The sequence below is a fragment of the Vanacampus margaritifer genome, chromosome 20 (genome assembly GCF_051991255.1).
Source record: "Vanacampus margaritifer isolate UIUO_Vmar chromosome 20, RoL_Vmar_1.0, whole genome shotgun sequence".
Taxonomy (NCBI): Eukaryota; Metazoa; Chordata; class Actinopteri; order Syngnathiformes; family Syngnathidae; genus Vanacampus; species Vanacampus margaritifer.
In genome coordinates this window covers 18,459,243-18,485,583 of record NC_135451.1, presented here as the reverse complement: position 1 = coordinate 18,485,583, position 26,341 = coordinate 18,459,243, and the positions used below count along the sequence as shown (strand labels likewise).

Sequence of the window (26,341 nt, the reverse complement as noted above, 5' to 3'; positions counted from 1 at the left end):
TCGCCCCCCCCACTCGCCCCCGGGTCCTTCTTTGACTCTGTGCTGTCAATCCCTGCCCCCAATTGTGCGTTTGATAGCAGCTCAGATGAGAAGAATTGCGGCAAAAGCGTCCTGACTTTTATTTGTCTCTTACCAGATGATGGCCCCCCTCCTCTTCCTCCTCCTCCTCTTCCTCGTCATCGCTCATCTCTCCGGCCTCGCCGTCCATCAGCGCGCCGTCGCCGGAGTGGTCTGCCGTCTCTGACGCCGACTGGTCGCGCGGCGACTGGCAGTCGTCCTCGTACTCGCGCTCAGCCTCTGCCGGCAACACACGACCACAGAAGAAGAGTTGCGCTCATTTGCCGCGATGGCGTCAATCCAAGCAAATGCAAATGCGGCGCTCACCGGCCCGTCCTCGCTGCCGCGTCTCCATCTTGTCCAGACGTGCCAGCAGCGAGTCGATGTTGCTCTTGATCTGCGTCAGCTCCCTCTTGATGCGCTGCAGCTGCTGCGTCTTCACTGCTGACGAGCGCCGCAAAACAAATAAAGTTAGCGTCGCAGTTAGCCTCCACCCACACACACTTTTTTTTCCTCCTTTCAAGCACGACTTTTGAAATGTGCATTCAGCTGGCAGCAAAAATTCTGTTTGCGTTATGAAAGCGTGGGCACGGCAGCAAGAAAGAAAGAAAGAAAGAAAGAAAGAAAGAAAGAAAGAGAAAACGCATACGCACGCTTGGCGGCGGGCGAGCAGGAGGAGGAGGACGAGGAGGACAAGGAGGCGGTCTTGACGGGGAAGCAGGTTTTGAGGCGGCGCGAGGAGGCCGCCAGCACCCTGGAGCGTTTCAGGGGGATGACGGCGCGCGGGGGCGGAGCCACTCGCCCGTGGTAGTCCAAAAGCCTGACAACAAAAAAGTCTTTCAACTTTGCATTCAAGTCCGCTTGATTGTTTCACGAGCGTCCAACAACAACAAAAGTTAGCAGCGAGGAAGCCGAGAAATGCCAAACGGACGTCACGGCGACTTTGACATTGGCCAGAGAGCCTCAAAACATTGTTTCATGTGGCGAATGTGCATTGAGCTGTGTTAGCACGAAAGCTAACAAGGAAACATTGCGTACCTGGTATAGAAGTCGTCTCTGAAGTACTCGTAGTCAAACTCGTAACCACTGCCACAAACACAAAGAGAAGAGGGGAAAGATAAAGAAGATGGCAATTCCAGACGTGTGAGGAGCCAAAATGTGCGCAAATCAAGTCAAGCACGTCCGGCTTGAAAAAGGACATTTCTTGTCAATGCAGCGAAGAACATTTGCGAACGTTTGCTTCACACTCAATTTGTCATCTCACTTCCATTTGGACGAGGAAGAGTGACGGACGGTCTGAATAAATCTCGCCAAGAAAAAAAACAAGATACAAAAAAAAAAAAAAAAGAGTCAACTGGACAAAATAAGAGCTTTGGCGCGCATGATCGCTTTCCTTACATGCACACTAAAGTGCATGTCAACAACAAGCAAACGTTTTTGTGAGTGTTGTGCTCATATTTGTCAATTATGTTGTGAAGAAAATACGATGATTGGATATTGTTATTGAATCAAGACAATTCATTATTGTGATTTCATACAATCAATAATGTCAGCAATTATTTGAACTTTTTTTCCCAGACAGATACCAGTACAAATACTCGAGTATCACTGATACCAATAGCAAGTGCCGATGTTGATACATAACCCCGCCCACTATGACGTCATTTGAAATATAAATCCTAATCTTGCATTTCCCTTTCAAATGGTCAATTTTCTATTCTTCTCATTTTTAGTTGCCGATCAGAAAAAGATGGCAATCGATACTGATATCGATTCCCAATACCTTGAAATACCTGGTATTGGTACTTACTTACTTACTTATCCCTATTTAACACAATCAATAAATTGAAATGTAGATGGACAGTTTTTAAAATGAAAAGTGAGCAAATAATTGAAGCAAAATATTGTGTGAAGGAGATGAAATGTCGAATGTGAATAATCAATAATAATCAATGCCATTGATTGGCGAGCCCTGCTGAGTTACCTGTAGACGGCCGAGGGGGGCCTCTTGGTCACGCCTTTGGGTCGGTACGGTTTCGGTTCGCCCGCCATGTTGATGTCTGAAAACGCACACAAGCACACATCATCTCAAAAATTCATCATCATGTCACTTACGGGTTCAAAGGTCAACAAAGAAAGCAAATTGTGCCCACAAAACGCTCATTTGTCGCTTTTTGTCTTTCTTCTCAAAACGCCGGCATAAAATCGCAACCGATTTTTGGCATCTCGTCACCGACATGTTGGATTCGTCCATCATCAAAAAGACCAAAATTCTTCCTCCATCCGAAGGCACGAGAATAATTCAAACACATATTCCTGCAAGAAGAAAAACAAACAATGCAAATGGCATCAACGCCGCCTCAAAGCGGATGACGTGAAAAGAAAACAACTTCTGACGCACTCAAAAGCATTTCCACTTTTGCGGCTCCGGAAGGTTTTTTCGCGCTTTTCCGGGAACTACCAGAGGAACGCTGCATGCTAAGCTAGCCTTTGCCGCAACAAGCTGTAGCTAAAGGCGGCTAAAGGCGGTCCTTCCTTGCATGGTCGGGACAAAAACAAGTCATCGGAGAAAGAAAATGTTTTAAAAATGATGTCAGGTGATTGACAGCTCAACACTGGCACCGGCTTCAAAAAAAAAAGAAGAGAAAAACTCACATGGCCGGTTGCGACGCTTGTGTTTGTTTATGATGGTGATTGGAAGCAGTCCACATTTGGGCTGCTGGACGGACGGAGGATCCCGAAAGTGGTCCTGACTGCAGTGGAGGCAAATGAAATGGATGCAAGTGTTTTGCTTTAGCTGCTCTCGGCTCTCGCGCGGAGAAAAGCAGTTCAACGTCACACGCACGCGAACCCTCAGCAGTACCTAATTAAGTGTCCGGAGCCTTGTCGTAGCGGGCGCCATCCACTAGGTGGCAGCCAGTGATCACATAGCGAGCGAGCAGCGGCCAAATGCGCCTGCGTCATCATGCGGTGACGTCACGCCGTCTCCACACATCCTTTCAGTCCCACTGAAGGCTCGACGGATTCAAAATCATCCAAATGCTCATCAGGAAAGTTTCTTTTGCCTCGCCTCATCGCGTCAAAGGCCAATCGAACCCAATCCAACGGGATCAATCAAAATGCCAATCGATCAAGCAGTATGCGATCCTTCAATCATTTGGCAAATTAATTGCCCTAACCCTTACATCAAATAGAAAGCTGGCCGAGGTCAGCACATTTGCTGCCAATTAGCGGAACCCGGAGCTTAATGTAAACACGGTGAAGCAGCATTTGGTTGTAATGCCGCACACAAATGGAAAAAGCTGCCAACAGAGGTGAAGTCCGTCCCAAATGGAAATGCTTTGAAGTCTAGATTCAAAATGGTGACCGTTTGGCCGCCATTTAGTGAACGCGACGCCACTGAATGAACCCCAGCAACGTTGCAAACGTGCGGCCCCTCCCTCGCAGGTTTTCAAGTCAACCATTTTGTCACTTCTTGACTTTGCTTTTCAATGTCTGCTTCAACTCTTTTGTTTGTAAATGTTTTCAACATGTAAACAACATCAGCATTGCAATGAATACGCAAAGAAATCAATCAGGCTGTCTTGTCTCGTGAGGACAAAGACAAAAATCTTGGTCTTGTTTTCCTCCTCCCCAAACTAACTAACGGTACGAGCGGGTGGTTCCTTGTTTTTGGAGGTGCGAAATGACTGGTTTGCCCGTTTTGAGCACGAGCGAACACGACGGCCGCGGTTGAGTGAGCAGCCGTCACGTGCCGTCCTGATCCAATCAATGTGATGGGCGGGGCGGGTCACGTGTCGCGTCCCCAAAGGCCAAAGCGGGAAGAAGCGGCGTCAGCAAAAGGCCACCCGAGGCGGCGTGACGGCGCCTCGCCGACCTTTGCCGGACATTCGGGGGCCTCGGCCGCCTAATTGGCCGCGCAGGATCACGAGCAGCGCCAAAGACCAGACGAGGCGAGACGAGGCGGCTCGGGGCCAGCTCGCGGCCTCGTCTTCATCTTCACTCAAGTGCTGCATCGCCCTCTTTGCAAATGGCCACAAACCACTCGAACCGTTACGGCTGCTTACGCAATCGGCAGTGCCGGCAAGTAATATTTTCCATGTCGAAGAGCCCAGGAAGCGGCTCAGGCAAAGCGCAGTCGGGACAAGCGTGACGGCCATCTTGTGCGTTTGCTTACACAAGCGTGCGGGAAAACATGAAAATCTCAACTTTGACTGTCCTTCCCCAACAGCGGCTGCCGATGGCGCACATCTGCTGCCTCCGCAGGCAAAAAACATGCTCGCTCGCTTGCTCACGCCGCCGCCGCCGTGTCACGTCAGGACGCCGCTCAAAACGCTTTCCCTCACTGGAATCGGGGGCAACAAAACAAAACAAAACGGGAAAGCGGGAAGGCGGGAAGGGGGGGCTTGTCATGACTGACACATTCGCAAGCTGTCAGGGTTACTCCATCAAATTGTCTTGTGCAAACCCCCGGCAGAAAAAACTCCACTTTGTATTTTAGCAGCTGCAATTTGTACGAGTCGAGAACGTCAATCAACACGCCGACCGCCGGCACCTGGCGCAGTCCGCCAGATGTTGAAAGCATGCGGCATTAGCATGTAGCAACAAATAGCAAGTGTATAAAACACGGCAGGCGGATTTCAGCTTGCCTCCCCCAAACACAAAATGTCGTCTTTTGCAATTAAGGAGGAAATCTGTGTGTCGTTGGCTGCAACTAGCCATGCTAACTGTTAGCATGGCAATTAGCCACATTATGTCAACGAGCACATCAAGTTTGTAGCATGAGGCTTGAACCTGAACACCTTTTTTGGGGTCATTTGTCGAGATGGTGCGGGTGCAGCTCATGAGAACAAGATGGCCCTTGACCTTTGACCCGCGGCCCCCGCGAGCTTAGCAACACAGCACACAGGCACGGCGCAGGCACGGGACAAAATGCGGCGGACTCACCGAGAGGCTGTCCGGCGATGACGCGCGCGTTCTCGCCCGCCACGGCGGCCCTGGCGTTACGCTCGTTGATGTACTGCACGAAGGCGTAGCCCTTGTGCACGGAGCAGCCCAGGATCTTGCCGTACTTGGCGAAGATCACCTCGATGTCCGTCTTCTTGACCATGGCCGTGTTGAGGTTGCCGATGAAGACGCGCGAGTTGAGCGAGCGGCGGTCGTTCTTGTTGGTCACGTTGCTGGTCTGGCTTTTGCCGCTCATCCTCCGCTCCTGACGCCGCACGCACGACAACAACAACACACGCACAACAACAACACGTCAAAAAACATGCAGGTGCATCTCGGCCTCCATTTTGTAGCATCCGCAATGGTTGAAAACATCCTTTTGTGCGGTTTCCTTTTTTTAACAAAAGCATTTTGTGAGTGTGTGTGAAGCTTTCCCTAAATTTAGCAGGACAGACTTTGCTTTGAAAAGCTGCTTGTGCCGCTGCCGGCTTCACCTGAGGCGCATTCCAGCGCGGCCGCTCAAATGCTAATAGCAGACGGGCGCACGCGTGGGAGCTTTTTGTGGCGGTCGCGCATCACAACACTTTTGCTGGCGCTTAGCGAGCACGCCAACTGTCAGCGGGAGCACTTTGTCGTCCCGCTTAGCGGCGGCGTGGCGTGCCTAATGGCCCCCGCGGGCCCGCCGGCCCGTCTCATCTGCTCCACGCTTTTTATCCAGACTTTTTCTTTGCTATTAAATGCTCGCACGCGCACACGCATGTGCGGACATTTGCGTAAAGCGCGCACGCACGCTAATTGCAAAGCTGCACTCAGCATTGACGTTCACAGCGTCAACGTGACCAATGAGAGGTGATGGACAAAATTGTGCGTGTGCGTGCGTCTTCCTTACAGTCCTCTGTGTTTTGTTCTTCTTTTGTTGTCTTTTATTCCGTCCTGGTCTGCCGGTTTATTTGCAGCCTCCAGTGAGAAAATGACCAGGAAAATATGACATTGTTAGCCGCAAAAAAAAGAAATAAAAAGCCTCGCTTTCAGAATGCAAGCTGCTTTTAGAGGCAAAATGCTAATCTGCTGCTAAGAAGATGCTATTTTTATACAGTTGCGATTTTTTTTGAAGATAAGGCCTCCTTTTTTCTATTACTATTTTCATGTTGAGAAGTTTTTGTCCCAAATTGGGCGTTTTGGGAGTTGCACAAAAACAGACGCAAATTCTGCTGCGGTCCAACGAGGTCACGTCGTCTCGTAAGGACAAAAAGGAGGCGACGATGTCAAGGAGACGAAAAAGGCGCATTCGTCAGCGGCTGCTTCTCAAGAGCTCGTTGTTCACAAGCTGCCGCCTGCCGGATTTATCGACGTCGTTCCGCCGCAGAGGAAGCGCCTGCTATTGATTTTCGATTTTTCTCTCCGCATGGACGCAAGCAAACAAATGAGCCCGACACGCCTTCGCCGTTGATGTTTGTGTGTTGCGATAATTGAAGGATACATTTTCCATCCGCATGTCGCTCGATCGTCGCCCCCCAAAAAAAAAAAAAAAAGTCAAATCACGTGAGCAAAAAGCAAGCACAGTTTTGGCCTTGAAGTTGAGAAGAAACATTCCAAGGCTGAGTCAAGTCAACACGGCCACCGGACCAAACATGTTCTGCTACACACTCAACACGCCACCGACGCCCTCTTGGTCGTCATCAATGTTGCTCGTACAAGTAGCGTTAGCATTGTGAAAGGAGCGTTGCCATGACGACGACCCCACGCCTTTAGGAGCCATCCTGATGTTTTGTGGCCGCTGGCGCGTTTGCGGAACGCGTTGCGAGTGGACGAGGTGGTCGCCACTTTCGCAACCTGTCAACGGCGCTACATGACAAGAGAGCAAATGTTGCACGCTCTTGTTGATATTTGCATCTGCCGGATAAAGAAAAAAACTAAACAAAGTCACGACCCTCCCCTAAAAACGGTTTCCACGTAAACATCGTTGATGGCCGTTGTGCTGCTGCTGCCAGCCTTGGCCACTGAGGGGCAGTATAACCCCGACGGACTGATGACGTCCTGCACAATATTGATGGCTCAGCTCCACGCAGAGGATGAAGAATATATGACTGAGTATTGCTATTATATGTATAAATTGCAGGAGTTTCCTATTATGTGCTAGCATTAGCAAAAGCTGGCGGACTACAGGCAGTCAACCGCCTCAAGACTTGTTTTTTTTTTAAAGAAGAAGAAGAAGAGTTGTTCACTATTTGTCGCAAAAATGAAAAAACTGCTGCTTGACGTCAAGTTGTTGTTCTTTCAAGGCATGACGGAATTGAGATGCAATTGGATTTTGTCAGCAGGGAAGGTGACAAATACGAAGGAAGGCAAACGTGGTGAGAATTTGCGACTCTTCAGATTGGACGCCGTCTCCGCCGTCTCCGCCGGAAGAAGAGCAAAAAAGTCATTTGGTGAAAGAGCGCCGGCCGAGCGGCGAATGCATCAATCCCTCTCGGCTCTTAATCCAATTTGATTGCGGAGGACAGCAGCAGGTGTTTTATGGCGTGCGGGCGCGATTGTTGTGAAAGCTTCCTCCATTTGAAAAGCACACGCTGCCATTTTGATTCTGACGTCCGCAGACAAATGACGACTGGCGGCCGAGGAGACGGTCTGGGGTAAAAAAAAAAAAAAACAACAACCCAATCATCTTTGGGGGATAACATCAAGACGGAGCCTCGTGCCTCACTTGCGTCCCGAGCAGCAGCAGCAGCAGCAGATGAAAAACGCACGGCAGGTTTGCCGGCAAAACGTCACACTGATCACTCTCGCCATGACTGACATTTTGTTTTTCTCTTTCCAGTGTCGAGACGGCATCGGAATGAAAATGGGAGGTGATCGTCGTCGTCGACTGATCACAATTTGGCGCTCGGCAGAAGGAAGCTAACTATGGCTAGCGGCTACGGCTAACACTGTCAAATGAAGCAGGTTTTTCTCGCTGTCCGATCTGCAAAATTGTTCTTACGATGAGTTGACAGCAAGCGAGCGGGAGGAAGAAATTCAGGAAGTCAGTCAGTCGGCCGGCTGCTAGAAACAGTAGCGGGCGGCTAGTGAGCCGAGTTAAGTCACTAGTTAGATATACTGTAGGTCATTTGGTCAAACGGTCGGTGGGTAAGCAAGTATGTGGTCGTCCAAGATTGGTCTGTAGGCAATTCAGTAAGCAGGTTAGTCGTCAGCAGGTCAGCAGGTCGGCAGGTCAGCAGGTCGTGAGGTTTGGCAGGTCGATAAGCAAGTCCGTTGGTCAATCGGTCGGGTGGTTGGCCAGAAGCTAGCGAGTGTGTCCATCATTCAGGAGGTTAGCGGATAGGAATGTTGCTAGCTAGGCAAGTTTGTTGCTTGGTTGGTCAGTTAATAGGAAGGTCAGTAAGGAGCAACTCGCTTGCTTCGGAGGTGACTCACTAGCCAAGCACGTTAGTCAGTTGCTAGCTAGCTAGATTGCTCGGTTAGTAGCTAGGGTGGTTGCTTGGTAGGTGGATTAAATTGGTGCGTAGGAAGGTCCGGCAGTAGGTAGTAACTCATTTGCTCCCAAAAACGTTTATATATGTTCGATTTTAAATCTTTTAAGTGTCCCAAAGATGTATTTATAGTATACAGAAGGCTTTGATGCAGCTTCGCAACTACACAAAACGGTTGAAGCAATGGTGGCTACTATAAAAACGGCCAGCGGGTGGCAGCAGAGTATAAGAGATCAACCAGGGCCGTGTTGAAAAAAAGCGCATTTACTCACAGTTGTAAACGGATTTGTGAATAATGATGGAAGTGCTAATTGCTGCAAAACGGAAACAGACAGAAATATACTTTTTTTCCCCCCTGATGAAAGAAGAAGAGACTCGAATCTTTCTTTTGGTAGCTTCCATGTTTTGATAGCAATAGAACACAGTATTTTGCGGGACAAAATCCAGTCAAGCGGCCGGGAGCGAAGGTGATTGCTTCAGCGCACATGGCTGCCAGTCAATGAGTTACATGGGCCCAAAGGTGGGTCTTCGTAGGTAGGAAGGTCCGAAGCTTGGTGGAAAGCCCCCGCAGATGGTTAAGGGGGTCCGCTGAGCTGGCAGGTTGTCGGCTTGGGAGCTCGGTCGCTAAGTAGGAAGAAGGAAATCCAGTTGCTAAGTGAAAATGGCTGAAAGGCTTCATTTGACAGAGCGGCTGCTGCTCGTCGAACCCGGAGCCAAGAAATTCTTGGCTAAGACTCCTTAACGAGGCCATCAGCCTTCCATGAGATTTCCCTTTCGTCCTCATATCCGCATGCCTTCGCAAACAAGTCACACAAACAGAAACACGCACGCAACGACCCCCCCCCCCCCCCCGACCCCCCTATTTTTTTTGCCGCAGTCATTGTGAGAAGTCACAGGCTTCTTTTTTCTTTGGAGATGCTCGGCGCTGCTCATTTGTTATTATGGTAACCGCGGCAACCGGGTGCCCGCGTGACCACGCGTGGGCGCTGGTGAATAATAACCGCACAGGAATATTTGTTTCCCTTTTTCAGTCCAGGTGAATGTGAAACATGCGCTCACAAACGCACGGACGGACGGACGGACGGACGGACGGACGGACGGCATCCCACAAAACGCTGAACGGATTTCCACTTAAGGCATTTTGACCAGAGCGAGGTCTCGATTTCTTTGGTAAATCGATATATTTAACGATAATGTATTGAAAAAAATGGTTTCCCCTTTCATAAAACAAGAAAAATAACACAAAGATCATATAAATTGTGATTGTTTCTTGTTTTGTTGACATTTTTGCACTTCTTCAACTTCAGCAAAGCTTCTTTTCCGTCCGTTTTAAGTGCGCGTCGCCGTCCTGGGCAGTGTTTTCTCTTTGCCGTTTTCATGGAACGTTTGCAATCGGAGAAAAATCCGGCGAGAGCGCAAAACTATTCCTAAGTCTTATTCGCTCTTTCGATGGCGCGAGGCTGCGACCAAATGTCGCATTTGATTCGCGTGTGATTGCGCAGCGGCGGACGCAAGCACGTGAAAAGAAACCAGCACAACAACAACAACAACAACAACAACAACAAAGTGTTTGCTTCCCTCAACATCGGCATGTTGGAACCGTAATTATGTGGGAATTGTTTCAAGACACGCTAAAAGCAATTCAGAGATTTGCATCCAAATATGTCGTAAGCGTTGGAAGATAATTGGCGACTAACGACTAACGTTCGATTGTTTCACTTTTGCCCATTTTTGTGCACTTTGGCGTCACTCGAACTTGAGCGCCTTCATTACCGGCGGCTTGCTAGCTATGCCTTCACCCGGAAAATACGCCTTCCCTTTAGATTGCCCACTTTAGAGCGCCTCGTTGTCAGGCGCGAGTGTGTGCACGACAAGGGGAAGAAAAGTGAAGTGCCGGAAAGGAAATCAAAGGAATCCCCCCAAAAATCCTCGTTATTCTTCTGCCTTTTTCATTTGTTCATTCTCAGCTAAACGTGATGGAAACGATGTGAAAAGAAATATCGGTCGTAAAAGCAAAGCACTTTGACGGATCAAAAAGTGCGGAACAAAAATCAATCTCAGCCAGCATGACCTCCTTGGCGGAGGTAACAAAGAGTAAAAATAGAGCGGCAAAAGATGCATGGAATGCAAAAACGGGGCGCGAAGTGAAGCACTTTTGCATCTTTTGCTGGCGCGTGTGCGCGACGCCACGCGGGAAAGATCAAAGCGGCGGCGTCAAAGCGCCGACAGACCGAGACACGACGGAAACGTTTTTTGCTGCTCATTTGCAAAGTATTCGTCACAAGCTTCATCTCACGTCGCCCTTCAAGTGTCGTCTTATTTCAAAGTTACTTTTACCGGCGCCGCCGGGCCGCAGTCAAAGCCCGCTTTGCTTTTGTCCGGCTGAACTTTGACCTCCACCCGTCATCTAGGTGGTTTGTCACGCTGACATCCGTCCTCCGCTGCCGCCGTTCAATAAGACAAAAGACCGTCAAATGCAAATGACGCAGAAATGCGACTTCCGACGCCGGGCCAACGTGTCGCTCAGCGGACGTCCGCGACGCGTCGTCAGCGAACGTCCGCGACGCGTCGCTCAGCGGACGTCCGCGACGTTGCAAAAGCGTTTTCTGTTCACGACTTTTGTGCGACTTCGTTTTGTGTTTCAAAAAGTGCTTGTAGTTCGGATTTGAAGTTTCCAATCAGGCTTTGAAGCCAGCATTAGCTTTGAATGGAACAAAGGCCAAGGGTTCAAATGCAGTTCCCGAGGCCGGTGTTTGCGTTTCCTTCCTTCCGTGCCGTCTCGTCTCCTTGACTTCCTTCTGTCCTCGCCTTGCTTCGAAAAGTGTCAAGTTCTGTGGCAGCCCGTCCATGACGCGGGCCCGTTTGGAAAATCCAAAGTCGTCCGTTCACGTGGATTCGCGCATGATTTGCCTAACGCGGCGAGGCATCACCTGGGAAAAGTTCCAGCGGAATCTCTCGTCCGTGTGATGAGAGTGAACATGCCACGTGGCCCGTGGACACGCACGCACGCACGCACGCACGCACGCATGAAGGCGGGAAGGACAACGTTGTGGCGTCCCATCACAAGGCCTTTCAATCCTCCGCCGGCCGTCCGCGAGGAGGAACATGAAATATGGAACGCTGCTTTGCTACACGCGAGTCATTTCGTCTTTCTTTTAAGGATGTGTACAAAGTAGGCGGGGAAGGCGAGGGGGGGGGGGGGCGGGGTTGGGGGTGGCGGGGGGTCTTTTCATCGTTGAGCCACAGGGAAAAACAATTTGTTGTCAATCCGTTGCAACATAGATGCTACTTAGCATTAGCATTAAGATGGCGGATTGAACGGTTAAGCTGAGGTTGTTTTCAGTACACAAAGCGTAGTCGGTGATTTGCAAAATGTTACAAAGTTCCGCCCAAAATCAAGAGCGTCTTTGGAGAGACCAATTTCCATCTGGACATTTTCTGATGCTGGGAGCCGTTCCTAATATTTTGACGGCTTTTGTCTTTTGCTTGGCCCACAATGTGGTCAACAAATGTTCCTTTTGTGACTTGCTTGATGAGCATTTTGAGGTTTGGTCATAAAAAAGGAGCTTGTGTTTATTGCTGCAGCTTCGTTTTCTTTTTTCTTTTTTTTTTATCTCTCAGGTGGGCCCGATCACGTGTCCCGTGAGTGCGGAAGTCAGTCCCGCAGATCCGCAGGGTCGGTTTCTATTTATTTAGCAGGAAAAGAGCAAATCTCAACGTACACGACGAGTGCAATCAAGCCGGCCGTGCGTCGCCGGCCGAAGGTTCCGCCGACGCTTTCCTTCCTGCGTTGATGACTTTTTTTTCCCGGTGGTCGTGATTTTGTCCCACTGTGACGCTAAAAATGAGCAAGCGTGGAAAACCCAACAAACGGGCTTGCACTATAAAAATGGTAAAAAAAAAAAAAGCTATCTCGTAGGTTAAGCTCACATTGGCTTGATTAACCAATCGATCGGTCAGACGTCGACGATTCCGCCAAACAACCAATGAAAATTGCTTACAATGGAAAGTAAGTCTTTGAATTTATTGTATTCTAAATGTATTTATTCATTATTATTATAAGCGATTACAATATAAGATCATATATAAATAATGTAGTAAACGTGTTTCTAGATAGACGAGTGAGTCTGCGAGGTTGTGGGTTCAATGCCTGGCCGGGTCAGACCAAAGACTTTAAAAATGGGAGCCATTTTCCGCCCTGCTTGACGCTCAGCATTAAGGCTTGGAATTGTGGGGTTCGATCCCAAAATGACAGCCGAGCGCGGCCCCTGCTGCTGCTGCTCACCGCTCCTCAGGAGGAGATGGCTCAAATGCGGAGAAGGAATTTTGTGCTTTAGTCATGTCTGCGCTTTCGGATGTTAAAAACGTTCTCAGTTTGATGGCATTTTAAAGGACCTGCAAACGAAGTCTTGAACCCGTTGCTGGTGGACATTTTTGCCAGTACGGAATGTTGTGTTGTGTTGTGGTGCGTCCCTTGGCCAGGACTCGCTTGAAAAAGACATCTGCGGCTCTCAATGGCATTTTTCTGCTCAATAAAATCAAAAAGGAATTTGCTCTTCCTTCCTTTTGCTCTTCGCCCGAATTCTTTTTCTTTTCTTTCCTCCTCTCAGCCGAGACCAAAGTCGAGCCAGCTCAAATTGCTTAGCAAATTGTTTGAAGGCGGCAGCGGCGGCGGCGGCGGCGGCAGCGGCGGCGGCGGCGCTAATTAGCGGCGCGATTACGCTGGCTGGGACGGAAGCCACCCGGCCAAATGGAAGCGCTCATTTGCCAGAACATTCGGGAAGCCGTGCCGGCAATTAGCGCTCATTTGCATGCGTGCATAACGGCCGTGATTAGCGTCGGATTCCCCAGCACGACATTGAAAACATTCCCGGTTATTGACAAATTGTTGCCTCATTTCTTGTGCGGGAACGTCTTCAAATCCAATTTTTGCATCAATTCAAGAACACAATGTACTAGTTTTATAGTTACTTATTATAGATAGCAGTTTGACTAGTAATAACTAGTCATTAGTAATATAGATATAAAAAGTAACTAGTAAGCCACGGAGGAGGCGGGACTTCCGACTTCCGTGTTTTCACTCATCAACTTTGTTTCCGTTTCCGCTTTGCGACGTGTGGGCCGCGTCCCGCTACTTGCGCTTCCGCCACGCACCAACGTGCGCGTGGCGCTCGCTTGCCACTTGAAACGGGTCGCAAAACGCCACCGGACTTGCCAAATGTTTTTGGAAGCAAACATGCTTTTGCCTTGCGAGGGTGCGCAACGCCTAGCCACGGCCTAGCCACGGCCTAGCCACGGCCTAGCCACGGCCTAGCCACGGCCTAGCCAGCTAGCCGGATAGCCAGCTAGCCGCGGCTCACTGGCTGCACCTGAGCCTTCCCGCTGGCGCGAATGGCGCTTGGGACCTTCGCACGCCGCTGTGACTCCGCATCAACCAGACACAAAAAAAAAAAAAAGCTACGCAGCCTTTCGGAATCCTGTGAAGTCTGCTTTTAACATCTGGACAAGAGTTGGCACACCCTGGCTCGCACCCCCGCTTTGGTCAACATTTGGACAACAGCTGACGCACTTGCGCTCTCCCGCACGCAAACACGTCTGTCAATCTGTCTTCACAAATCTTTTGCATCTTCAGCATCCCGACAAAAGTCAGCGCACGTTTTCCAATCAAACACACCCCCCAAAAAAAGGACTATTTTCCAACTGGATTCTTTCCCCCCCCAAAAAGTCAAAAGAAGGCCTGGAAAGCTCTTTCAAGTCGCCCCCCCTTCAACATCAGTTGGTGCACCCCCCCGTCCCGTCCCGTCCCGTCCCGTCCCGTCCCGTCCCGTCCCGTCCCGTCCCGAGTCTGACTCATACGGGAGACCAAAAGTCACAAATGGATGATGTTTTTCTCCAAATCCTTTTTATCGTCCTTAAATATGCAACTATGTTTTGGCGCACCCCCCTCTCACCCACACAAAATCTTGCCCCAAAAAATCAACACACTTGCTGAAAGGCGTCGTAGCCGCTGATCCCCCGCGGGAGCGTTTTGAGCTTCCAGGAAGTTCCCTTCAGACGCATTTTTTGCCGCTCCCGCGCTCAACAACAAGCGTCCATTTTCTCCGCTTGTCAGCGGATGACGACGACGACGACGTAGCCGGCTGTCAGTCACGCCGTCGCCGCGGCAACCATCCCCGAGTCATGTCCCAAAACGCCGTGGCTCCATAGCAACCATCAATATTAATTATAGCAAAGCCTCCTATACGTTGACACGCACACACAAGCCGCACTTGAGACGACGTCACATGACAATTGCGGCTCGGAAGTGAAGAGCTGCCATTTTGCAGGTTTGGGCTCGTTGTGGCAGTCGACGAGCGCATTCCAATTTGAAGCTCTGGCAGAGGTCTTGACTGAGTGTAGTACCGCATTACGCCACAACACGCTGAGCAGCACTGAGCTGATCCAATTCAATTCTTTTTTCTTTTTTTTGGGGGGGGTCTTGTATGCTGTTGTGATGTTTTGATGTGTCAAGTGGCAAAAGTTTACAATTGCCGTAACATCCCTAATTTGTCTTAGCATGTCAATGGCATTTGACAAAAGAGGTTAGCAATAAGCTAGCGGCCTTTTGTTATCTGTCATGAATGATTTGTTGTTGTATTGTTTCTTTGCATGCGTTTGCATGCGTTTGCAAGCGTTTGCAAGCGTTTGCAAGCGTTTGCATGCGTTTGCAAGCGTTTGCAAGCGTTTGCAAGCGTTTGCAAGCGTTTGCATGCGTTTGCAAGCGTTTGCATGCGTTTGCATGCGTTTGCAAGCGTTTGCAAGCGTTTGCAAGCGTTTGCAAGCGTTTGCATGCGTTTGCAAGCGTTTGCATGCGTTTGCATGCGTTTGCAAGCATTTGCAAGCGTTTGCAAGCGTTTGCAAGCGTTTGCAAGCGTTTGCATGCGTTGCGGTCCACGTGCGTGAAACGTAGCACGCGGTTTAGAATGTTGGGAATAGCTGCACTCGTTTCTGTTAGCCTCTCTATGGCGCTTCTCATGATATGTTAGCATTAAGCTAGTCAAATGATATGTTTCGGTTGAACATTTGGATGTTGTTTTTGTTGATTTTTTGGGAGTGTTTACTTCCGGGTCCAACCCTAACGCTGAGAGCGAGTCCTTTTTTCCCGCCTCCTCAAAGTGACGCGAAAAGGCTCCCTTTGATCTGCCGCAGTATTTGGTTCCTAATTAGCATATGATTGAACAGCGAAGACAAATGAGGGTGAGTTTGAAAGTGTCAAATCATTCCAAGGTAACGTAGCTGCTCATTTGCATAAAGCCGTTGAATTTTGATGACGCCGCTCAGCTCATGCGTGCAAACAACAGGAACGAAGCGCGTCTGGGATCAATAGTTGAGGCGGGAATCAGATTTGCGCTGTTTTTACTCGAGCTAATGTGACAAACGGCGCCATTAGGGCTGCCGACACAGTGAATAAATTAGCGCAAGCGTTGCAGGAAGCTGTCAGCTCGGCGCCTTCGATGACGCGTGCCGTGCGTGCGTGGAAATACTTGACAAAAGTATTGGGACAGCTCCGGGAAGTGACAGCTTGAATTCCACAGAGGTCGTCTCCATCTTTTGGAATCCAATTTGCATCTTTCCTTCCAAGATGGCCTTCTCCAAAAACCACCAATCAGCTCGGAGGCAACTCAAATGTCGACGCCGTTTTACGGGACTGAAAACGAGTTCAAATTGAATGTGATTGATATCAAAGAAGTCAAGTTGCGAATGTCAAAAGCTGGCAAAAAGGAAACTTTTTTGCATTTTGCTTTCAGGCTTCACGAGTCAAAAAGGAGTTCACAGATTTGCAATTTTGCCGTTTGGATTCCACTTGCCGAATTTGCTTGTTGGCCAAAAAGACAAAAGCTTCCAAGCAACGCCGGCGCCATCCACGAGGCTCGAGAAAAGACTTTTTGGTTTTGTACTTTTCCCACGACATCATCTCTTCGTTCCGTATGATTGCAAGCGACGGGCGCAACAATCAAATGTTGGCTGGCTGAAGGGCCGAACGCATTTTTTGGGACCGGTCCCAATTTAGAGTAGCACGTCTTCCGTGTAGTACCATTTTGAGCCACAAGCAGCACTGAGCTCCACCGGACGACGTGCCGTGCAATTGGGAGCAAGAAGAAGAGGCCCAGCATTGCTTTCTTTCTTTACTAAACGTGTTGCAGCAGCTGTTGGAAGGCTTCAAATGACTGCAACATCCACGCTAATTCGCGTTAGCCCATCTATGGCCTTTTGCATTCAAAGTTAGCATTAAGCTAGCGGGCTTTGGCAGACGCTGAAGTGTTTTGAGTTCTCTTGTGCGGGTCCGACCTTAACAGGGAGCGACAAGCCAACGGCGCGCTTGACCTCGTTTTTGCTCTTCTTGATTATTTCCTCAAAGTGATGCGATGTCGTGTTGTCGCATTTCTTGGCTGCAGGAAAGCAAGCGATGCAGACCAAACCGAAAGGCGGCACTCGGCGCACGTTTGCACGACAATCTCGTCGCCGCACCTGACAAGCGGCGTCGTCAAACCGCAACAGCAGACGGCAGACAAGAAAAAAAGAAAAAATCTGCCGTTGAAACACAAGCCGACTTTCGCGGCAGGTTTGCGTTGCCGCGCCGATGACACGCGGCCGCCGTCAACACAAACTCAAAGCTGACCTTTAACCACATTGTGGAGCCACCGCTCGTCTTTTGGCATAATTGGCTCGATGAGAAAACTCGCGGAAGCCCGCAAGGCTTTTGGCGCGAGAAGCGGGACGCACCCTGGGCTGGTCACCAGTCAATTGTAGGACATCCATCCATCCGTCCGTCCGTCCGTCCGACCGACCGACCAGCCTTTTCAAACGTCAAAAAGTAGCGATGGCTCCATCGTGATCGGCATTCCAACGCAGCGCTGCAAATCATTTTAGTGCAAGATGATGTGCAGTTTGACATCACGACCAGCAAACAAGAGGAGCGAAACGTTGAATTGATCGGAAGTGCGCTTGTTTCCATTTTCAATCGCGTTTCTCTTGCTTGTGCTGGCCGGAGCCTGTTCCTGCCTGCCGACCTTTTGGTGAGAGAAGCGGGCAGGTCACGGCGCGGGTCGCTCGCCAGCAACGAGCAATCACACTCAAATTTCCATCCATCCATTTTCTTGTCGTCAGCCACATTTGGCCATGAAATCATCCTGGATTGGTCGCCAGACCATCTCAGTTTCTCACCATTTCGAGTCTTTTGCTTGATTTGGGAATACGCAAATACCGCGCTAAGATTCGAACCCGGAACCTCTCCACAGTGGGGCAGATGTGCTCACCACTTCCGCACTGTGCAATATTCGGTTGATATCCGCAAAAATGTTTGTGCCGGTTCAACTTCCTCACCAATATTTTGCTCACCTGATGAAAATACGGCAAAGCAAATGAAAGAAAACAAAGCGCAACGTGAGCATGATTGCATTTGTTAAGATTTGATGTTCGCAGCGGGTGTCCCTAATGATGCGTCCACCGAGCTCCGCCGATCCCGACATCGAGGCGCTTGTCGATGGTTTCTGTCAGCTCGCGTCGGCAAAATAAAAGCCAGCGTTTCTTTGCGTCATCTCCTTTCATTTATCGGGGCAAACGTTAACGTCGGATACCTGCAAGGGGGGAGCGAGGAGCGCGGGGGGGGGGACGTCTGTTCATCCGTGTGGTCGCGGGAAAGAAAAAAAAACGGCCGCCCAGCATCAAATATTCCAAAAAGAAGAAGAAAAAAAACAAGAGAAGAGGGAAAGCAACAAACCTGCTTGAAGAAAAGTCCCCAAACGCAAAAAAGGAGACGTCCGCTGCAACCCAAAAGAGACACAAAGAAAGACCCCAAAAATGAAGAAAAACAAAAGAAAACACGCTCGACACTAAAAAGGTCTGCGGGCTGTGAAGCCTGGAAAGCAGCAAAGTGCGGCCGAGCAGCACAAGCGCACGCCGGAAACTTGAAGAAGAAGAAGACGGGAAAAAGAAAAAGAAAAAGAAAACAGCACGTCAACGCTGCGTTCACATCACAGCACCGGCAAAAAAAAAAAAGCGAGATGCAAAATGTACTCACCGAAGGTGGCGAGTAAAAGCCGGCGGTTGAAAAAGCGTCAGAAAAGCCGGAGGACGCGTGCGCTGGCGTGTGCGCTGGCGTGTGCGCTGGCGTGTGCGCGTGCTGTCTTGTCATGTGACGCGGGCAGCTGCAGCAGCTGGTGCTTATGGCGCCGTATCGCAGCGGCGCTCCGACCGCATGCGTGGTAACTGCGTGCTAGCCATGACGCCGCCGCCGCCGCCGTCGTCGTCCTCCCTCGCTTTCATCCGCGCCAGCCGTTGATACGTCCGCCGGATGCGCTTTTCTCCTCGCGCGCTCTCGGGGGACCTGATTTGCCAGGGAGGGAGGGAGGGAGGAAGGGAGGGGGCGGGCGGGGGGTGCGAAGGAGGAGGGCTTGGAAAGATGAGGAACCAGCATGCAGACGTTTGCGCACCACCGAAGGGCTTGTAGGGGGGCGGAGCTGTCCCCGGTCCTGATGCTGTCCCCGGTCCTGATGCTGTCCCCGGTCCTGATGCTGTCCCCGGTCCTGATGCTGTCCTCGGTCCTGATGCTGTCCCCGGTCCTGATGCTGTCCCCGGTCCTGATGCTGTCCTCGGTCCTGATGCTGTTCCCGGTCCTGATGCTGTCCCCGGTCCTGATGCTGTCCCCGGTCCTGATGCTGTCCCCGGTCCTGATGCTGTCCCCGGTCCTGATGCTGTCCCCGGTCCTGATGCTGATGCCATTCAACGTGCAGCGGCAGAAAGACGTCTTTGTCTCAACTGAAAATCAGAAAAGGAAAATGTCACATGTTAGTTTGCAATTTGTTGAAAAAAAGAACAAGAAAAAAGATGAACGGGCAAAATGCCGATGATTCGATCACGCTGCTCACACGAGGAGCTCATGCTGCTAAATCGGAAAATTCCTCGTGGATGGATGAATGATCCTTCAATCGCATGTGGAGCACCACAAGGCACGCATCTCAGTCCTCATTTGTTTGCCTACTTCTCCATTCCGAACCTCAGCACTCCATCCCATATTGATGTCCATTTGCACCATTTTGATTTGACATCTGTTGTGCAAATTCACTTACAGGGTCTTTAAAAAAAAAAAAAATTTTTAAAAAGGATCACTGAGGCAAAAATCGAATAAAAGGAAAGTCGTAATTGCCCCCCCCCCCCCCCCGAATGCTAACAAGTGTGACGACGTTAGCCTCAAGCTGTTTGTCAGCCGTGCTTTTATTTTGTTGTTTTGCGGCCGCCATGAAAAAGTCAACAACAAGATTTCTTTCTGCCACTTTTTCCGCCTGAATGTAATTATGAACGCTAACGTCGTCTCGGGTGGCGGGCGGCCAACCCCCCCCCCCCCCCCAAAAAAGCAAAACAAATGAAGGCAAAGTGATTTCTTTAAGCAAAGTCCGCTCGAGCGTGCAGCACTAATTAAGAGCGGCCTCGTTTATTACTAATCATCACGCACAAGCGCCTTAACGAGCAAACCGCAAGCCGCGCGCGCACGCACACACACAATCAGCAGCAGGCAGCAAAATGACAAAAATCAACAGGAAAAAACAAAACACCTCTTTTTCTATCAATCACTGATTGCTTTAATTACAAAAAACGTTTCCCGATGACAAGACGGCGCTAATTAGCGGAGTCAGACGCTGTTAGCTGCGTTTGCTCATGGGACGAATTCGCAAAGCTTAAAAATGCTTTGAGCAGAAACGGAAATGATGACGTTGCGACCGCTCAAAATCATCACATAAAACTCCGAACCTTCTTACTGACACTTTGGGCCAGCTTGCAATTTTGTGGTGTGTGAGAGTGACACTGCCACCTACTGCAGTGGATGTGCAATTACACTTGATTCCAGAAGGGTAAACAAATAAGAAGAAGAAGAAGAAATGGACAATTCGACAACCTCGCTGATTATTAAAAACACGCGCACACACATCTGCATCAATTGCAACCATTTGATATTTGTTGACTTTCATGTCATCAAATCCATCGATGATGTTTATTTCGTCCTCATTTGTGAGAAACGAATTCGATGCAAAGTAGACGACGTGTGACCTTGAAATAATTCTTCATTAGACGACAACTCATTCGAAAAAAAAAAATAATAATTCTGCTTTTGACCAACGATGCTGGACTCAAGACTCTTTGGACTTCAGCAAGCCAGCGTCCAATCAGACGTCGTCTCACAAGGCGCACGCTAGCCAGCGCTCGCTAAAAAGGAATTCTGCAAGATTGGATTTCTTTTCAATTCCTAAAATTGGTCATTGAAAATACAATTATGATTGATCCCATAAAAGTCACGATTTTAAAAACAATGCGAGCAACATTACGTGCGAATGACAAATTAGCATTTAAAATGAGAAGGAAGGATCGTTTTGCCAGCGCATCCCAAAACAATCCTTTCAATCGGAACCATGTCAAGTCCAGTCCAATTGTTTCAAGGCGGATTTTGGCAAATGTGACCAAATCATGAAGTGCGTCGTGAGCGCGGCTGCTGTCAAAGCGCACAACGCGGCGCACAACGCGGCGCACAACGCGGCGCACAACGCGGCGCACAACGCGGCGCACAACGCGGCGCACAACGCGGCGCACAACGCGGCGCACAACGCGGCGCACAACGCGGCGCACAACGCGGCGCACAACGCGGCGCACAACGCGGCGCACAACGCGGCGCACAACGCGGCGCACAATGCGGCGCACAACGCGGCGCACAACGCGGCGCACAACGCGGCGCCGCTCGCTCTTCCCAACGTTTGGTCTGCCTTCAATTGCGACGCGCCGGATTTCGCCTGCCGGGAGAAGACGGAAGCACATTTCCAGACTTGCTTGGTTGTTCCAGGCTTGCTCTATACGACAGAACACGGCAAATAACGCTCGTCTCTTGGATGACAAAAATGACACAGCAAGACGCTTTTAAGATTCCCAACATGCTGCTGAACTGAAACCTCGTCAGGAAACGGATGTTGTGTTTCCGCAGACACGTAGAAAACAAACAAGCACGCAAACTTTTGTCAAGGACAAAAAAGACGAGGTCATTAGCATGCTAACGTGGAGATGAAGCAATCGGTTGACACGTTTGCCATTAAGGACATCTCGCTATCAATCGCGACGTGGCTTCATTATCTCTCATTGTTTGGGATAAATGAAGGTCGGCCCCGGGTACGAGCGAGCAACCGCACGCCGCCGCCGATAACTTGCCAGTGGATAAATGAAGGTCGGCCCCGGGTACGAGCGAGCAACCGCACGCCGCCGCCGATAACTTGCCAGTGGAATCGCCTTCCACAGGAGCAGAAAAATCAACGAGGAGTGAACGCAGGGACGCAAAGTCTTCCGCAAGTCATCGGCCAACAGCTGCTAAAACATTCACGTGCTCAAAAAGGAACTCAACGCAGCCATTTAACAAAAGTGAGCACACCCCTAAGTGAGAAGAAGGAGAAAACCGACAAACAGCAATGGACTGCAGCGGAAGCTTTATTGTCTGCTCGTGTAAGCACGTTAACAAATGGCGCTAAATGTGAACCGCTTGCCGCTGCCGGGCCAATACAAAGAGTGTGCGTGCGTGCGCGCGTGCGCACGTGCGCGCGTGCGTGCGGTCCGTCGGCTCATTAGCATGACGTGTTGGTGCGCATGCTAAATATCATTTGTGAGGAAAGTGATGCGTGTGAGTTCCCTGTCGGCGCAGCCACTGGCGGCCATTTTTAAAAGAGGATTCGCGGACGTCCAATCAACAGCACTCGCGGAAAACATTTTGTCGTCTTCCGCGAAACGCCAACGAAGCTGCGCGGCGAACTGTCGTCGTGTTGCAAATGCGGCAACGTCACATCTGGTCTTTTCTTTTTGGCTTTTGTTTGCTCTCATCGGATTCAAACTTCTTTTGGGCAATTCCGCCTCGTTTGCACACGTTTCAAAAAATACGCAGTAAAATCCCCAAATGAAAAGCGATTCGATTTCCTTTCCTTTTTCAACACTGCCCATTTTCTGAGATGTCAAACGTGTAAATTGAAGTCGCGCCGTTTACACGTGCAAGTGGTTTGTTTTGCTTTTCTCGTTGCCATTTACACTCACTTGACTTTAATGAAGAAACGCTCACACTCATAATGGCCGTCGAAGCCGATACTTGCGTGCCGGCAGAGGATCCGTTTCAAAGCTTTCGGCGCGCCGGACACGTTGCTGACGACGATTGCTAATAGGAAGCGCAAACGGGCCGAGAGAGCCAGACCGGACGCGTTGCTGAGACGAGACTTAAAATGCTTCATCTTCACGTACGCCGACACACGACCTACAGATGTGTAGCGGCAGGCGTGTGCGTGCGTGCGTGCGTGCGTGTGTTACTTTTTCGCCACGAAAATCTGTTGCGTTGAAGGTGAGGCATCGGGGATGCAGTACATGCTTTTGTCCACCAGAGCTCCCGCATCTGCCCGATTGTCAGCTCGCAACATCCGTCGACGCTCCTCCAGCTGGAAGGATTGAAGCGAGCGGCGAGGATTGTCGGAAGAGGAGAACGGCGGCGGCGTTTAGCGGCAAACGGCTGAAAACGGATGCTTTGCACAATCAGCTTTTGAAAGACATTTCAAAGATTGTGACGGTGGCAACGGGAAGAGGTCTCACTCGGCATGCGCAAGCCAAGCACAAGCAGCACTCAAATGCAAGCAAGCAATCTTTGCCTGATGAACGAATGAATGTGAGTTTGATTTTGGGAGCTAAGCTAACATTAGCATCAGTGCGGATAAGTCGACAATTTGACAGCAACGCAAGATTTAAGGCTCTTTCGCGTTTCTCCAAATGACAGCAAGATGATCAAATTAGGACTAAAAATGTGTCACTGTCGGACGTATTTCTTGCGACGCACGCGACCAAAGGAAAAAAAAAAAAGGTCATTCAGATGCAAATGTTTGTTGGCGAGTCGACTCGCTAAGCGTCAACGGCAGCTAACGTCGTCGCCGCGCTAATCTGACGCTCGTCACGTTGCTTCCTCTTCAGCCTCATTAGCATATTTGAATATGCAAAGTCTCCTTCACACAACAAACTGAAGACAATGAAACGATGAAGTCGGAGTGCGTCGTCTTTTGTTGTTGTCGTTCGCAGCAAATGCGGACGCGGCCAAAATATTCAAGTCGGCATTCCAACATCAACAGGCTCTTTTTTTTTGCTAAACGATTTTGAAATGATCCAAATGCCACTTTTGAACGTTGTGTTGCGTGCCGGTTGGCGGCGCCTGCGAGGTTGCTGGACTGGAGGGAACTTTAGGCACAATTTGACCCGGGAACGTCTCGCACCGCAACACGGACAGACAAAAACAACAAGATGGAGTCGCGCGGAAGAACGTTAAAGCCGTTTTGGACTATTCGGTGGCCTGCGTTGTGTTTCGCTGTCGTTCAAGTGTTCAACTTCCTGGTTTTCAATGTTCGCGTTCTCGGCGGCGCTCGAGTCGTCAACATTTCCAGAACATTTTCATGTTTTTTTTTTTCCACGTTTGAGTTTTGTTTTTGGGGAGTACGAAAGGAGACGGGAAGTCAAAGTGGGCACTCGGGCAGCAGCTTCTTCAAAGAGAGCGCTACGTCGTCCACATTTGATGGCCGCAGCGTTTTTTGTGTGCGTTCCCGACACAAAACGCTCAGCAACTGATCTTTCCGGATCCCGACTTGACCTCAATTCGCTGCCGAGCGTGGAAAGCCGAGCCCGCGGGACAACGGCGAGCACGTGCGATCCCGGCGCAAACGCCGACAAACGCTCGTCCCTTCTGATGCGAGCCGACAGGCCGCCCACTTAGGCGGCGGGATGCCCGAGTGGATCTCGGCCGGGCCGCGTGACGAACGGATCCGCGCGTTGTCTTCTCTCTTGAGTTTGAAAGTTGAAGTTGTGCCGGGCGGGAGTGACACGTGACGGCGCGTGACGGCGCGTGACGGCGCGTGACGACGCGTGACGACGCGTGACGACGCGTGACGACGCGTGACGACGCCCGCCATCCACAAAATGTGGAATATCGACTTTGCGCAACTATTAGTGGAATCGGCGCGCCGGTTTATTCATGCGGCCGAGCTTGACTCGTACAAGAGTTGCCTCAGCGGGATCTTGTTTCGACGAGCAGGTGACGCGTGAATAAAGCAACAGAAGGAGGAAAAAAAGCCGAGCAGGACGAAATGAGCATTTGAGAAGATACGGCAATAAATAAGACGAAGGAGGACGGCCAAATCAAAATGGACGGCGAGCTGCTCAATTCGGGAAATGGGCCCTCGCGAGACATCCAAAACAAGACGTCACTCACGTTAGCCAGCCCAGAAAGTCCAAACCCAAGTTGACACACAAACATTGTGCGGTTGATGACATTCAAAATGAAAACCACGAGTTTTATTGTTTCATAAAAGCTTAATCTGCCAAATCTGAAAATATTCCCAGCCTTGCCTTTTGCCGTTTTGCGCATCTCGTCACGAGCGACGTGTCCGCTCCATTTGGGCTTGATTGATCCAACCGGTGTCGAATCGTCAGACTTTGCGGCGCTCGGCGCCGTCTTTGTCTTTTCAGAAGCACAAAAATAGATGAAAGTACGCGAGAACATTTCGTCACGGCAGGAAGGAAGGAAGGATTTATTTGCACAATTGACTTGCTGATGAATGCTTAGCGAGGCTGCAAAGTGACAAAATATCATTTTGTTGTTGAAGGCGTCTGATTGGAAGGAACGATTACGAAGAAAGCGCTGCAAAATGAAGGAAAAAGAAAAAGAAATGGGTTTTTTTGGATCCAGCTGCAGAGTCGGCCTTGATTTATGACCCGGCGCCGGCTTTGTGGACTTTGGCGTCCCGGACGCAACGGGGTGACCTCCACTTGCTACCACCTTAATGACCCGGCCGAGGGACGCTACGAAGGTCCGAACGCTAGCGAGCGCGCGTTCTCGGTCTTGGCCGTAAATGCAAGGTCGCGTTGAAAGTCGCACGCGGGAGCCCAAATAAAAAGTGCGCCGGCAGCTGGTTTGGACGATCGTGTCCACATCCGACGATCGTGTCCACATCCGACGATCGTGTTCACATCCGACGATCGTGTCCACATCCGACGATCGTGTCCACATCCGACGATCGTGTCCACAGCCGACGATCGTGTCCACATCCGACCTTCGTGCTCATTTTGTACGCAAATGCTGTCAACGTCTTGGACTTGTTTTTTTCCCGTCTTCTATGAAAGCACAAACTATACAATTCTTCTTGATTTTTTGGGAGTTCTGCCCACAAGTGGTTCCTCCATCAAATATTCTCCCTTGCCAGCGGGTCCGATTTCTTCTTCTTCACTGGCCGTGTCGTGCAGCAAACGGACGCTAGGCAGGCGTGCATGCGAGCTCCACACTGCCCCGAGGAGGCCAAAGTGAGCATAGCAGGAAGATGGCGCTTTTCATGTTGTCGCCGATGATATCGTCACTCCAGACCGTCTTGTGCGGGTCGACTTCTTCCCGCCCGCGCGCAGCCGGCATTTCCGGGCAAAAATCTGCAGGTGTCAGACGTCAACGGCGTTTGCGGAGCCAGAAAATGTTGTGTGTGCGCTAATCTGCCTTCAAGATGACCTTTGATGGCGCCGACAGCTTCTCGCAGCCGTCAGCGGCGTAATCCTTCGCCGCTTATCTGCGCTCGCTCTCATGTCAACTTAAGTCTTCGTCACGATCGGGAAGTTCGTATTTATGGCAACACTTAACAGCGGAACGAAGAAAAGGTCGGCTGCATTTGCACGTGTGGCTCGTCAGTCTTCCTTTTGGAGACGATTGCCTCAAAGAAAAGACGTCACGCGCAACAACTTGTGAGCTTCCAATCGTTTCGTTCCGCATTTTGCAGCCCGTGCAAGAAAAGCCAAAACAA

At 50.2% G+C, this 26,341-nt stretch overlaps 1 protein-coding gene across 6 annotated transcripts in view; it reads right to left on the bottom strand.

The window, feature by feature from the left end:
- Positions 1 to 26,341, bottom strand: part of LOC144040010 (RNA-binding Raly-like protein) — a 56,576-nt gene that overhangs the window by 2,695 nt on the left and 27,540 nt on the right. For 2 of the 6 annotated variants that reach the window (XR_013289607.1, XM_077553738.1), the window contains 7 exons: positions 18,235 to 19,271; positions 5,005 to 5,269; positions 2,042 to 2,117; positions 1,096 to 1,143; positions 711 to 877; positions 385 to 501; positions 134 to 297 (listed from right to left, as the gene is read on the bottom strand). Coding sequence is in view for 5 of the 6 variants with exons in the window: in XM_077553738.1 (XP_077409864.1) it covers positions 134 to 297; positions 385 to 501; positions 711 to 877; positions 1,096 to 1,143; positions 2,042 to 2,117; positions 5,005 to 5,269; positions 18,235 to 18,648 (1,251 nt within the window). In the remaining variant the exon portion in view is untranslated. Of the gene's footprint in view, positions 1 to 133; positions 298 to 384; positions 502 to 710; positions 878 to 1,095; positions 1,144 to 2,041; positions 2,118 to 5,004; positions 5,270 to 17,237; positions 18,057 to 18,091; positions 19,272 to 26,341 lie in introns of those variants that run through there. The other 4 variants (XM_077553742.1, XM_077553739.1, XM_077553740.1 and 1 more) reach the window with 4 other exon arrangements.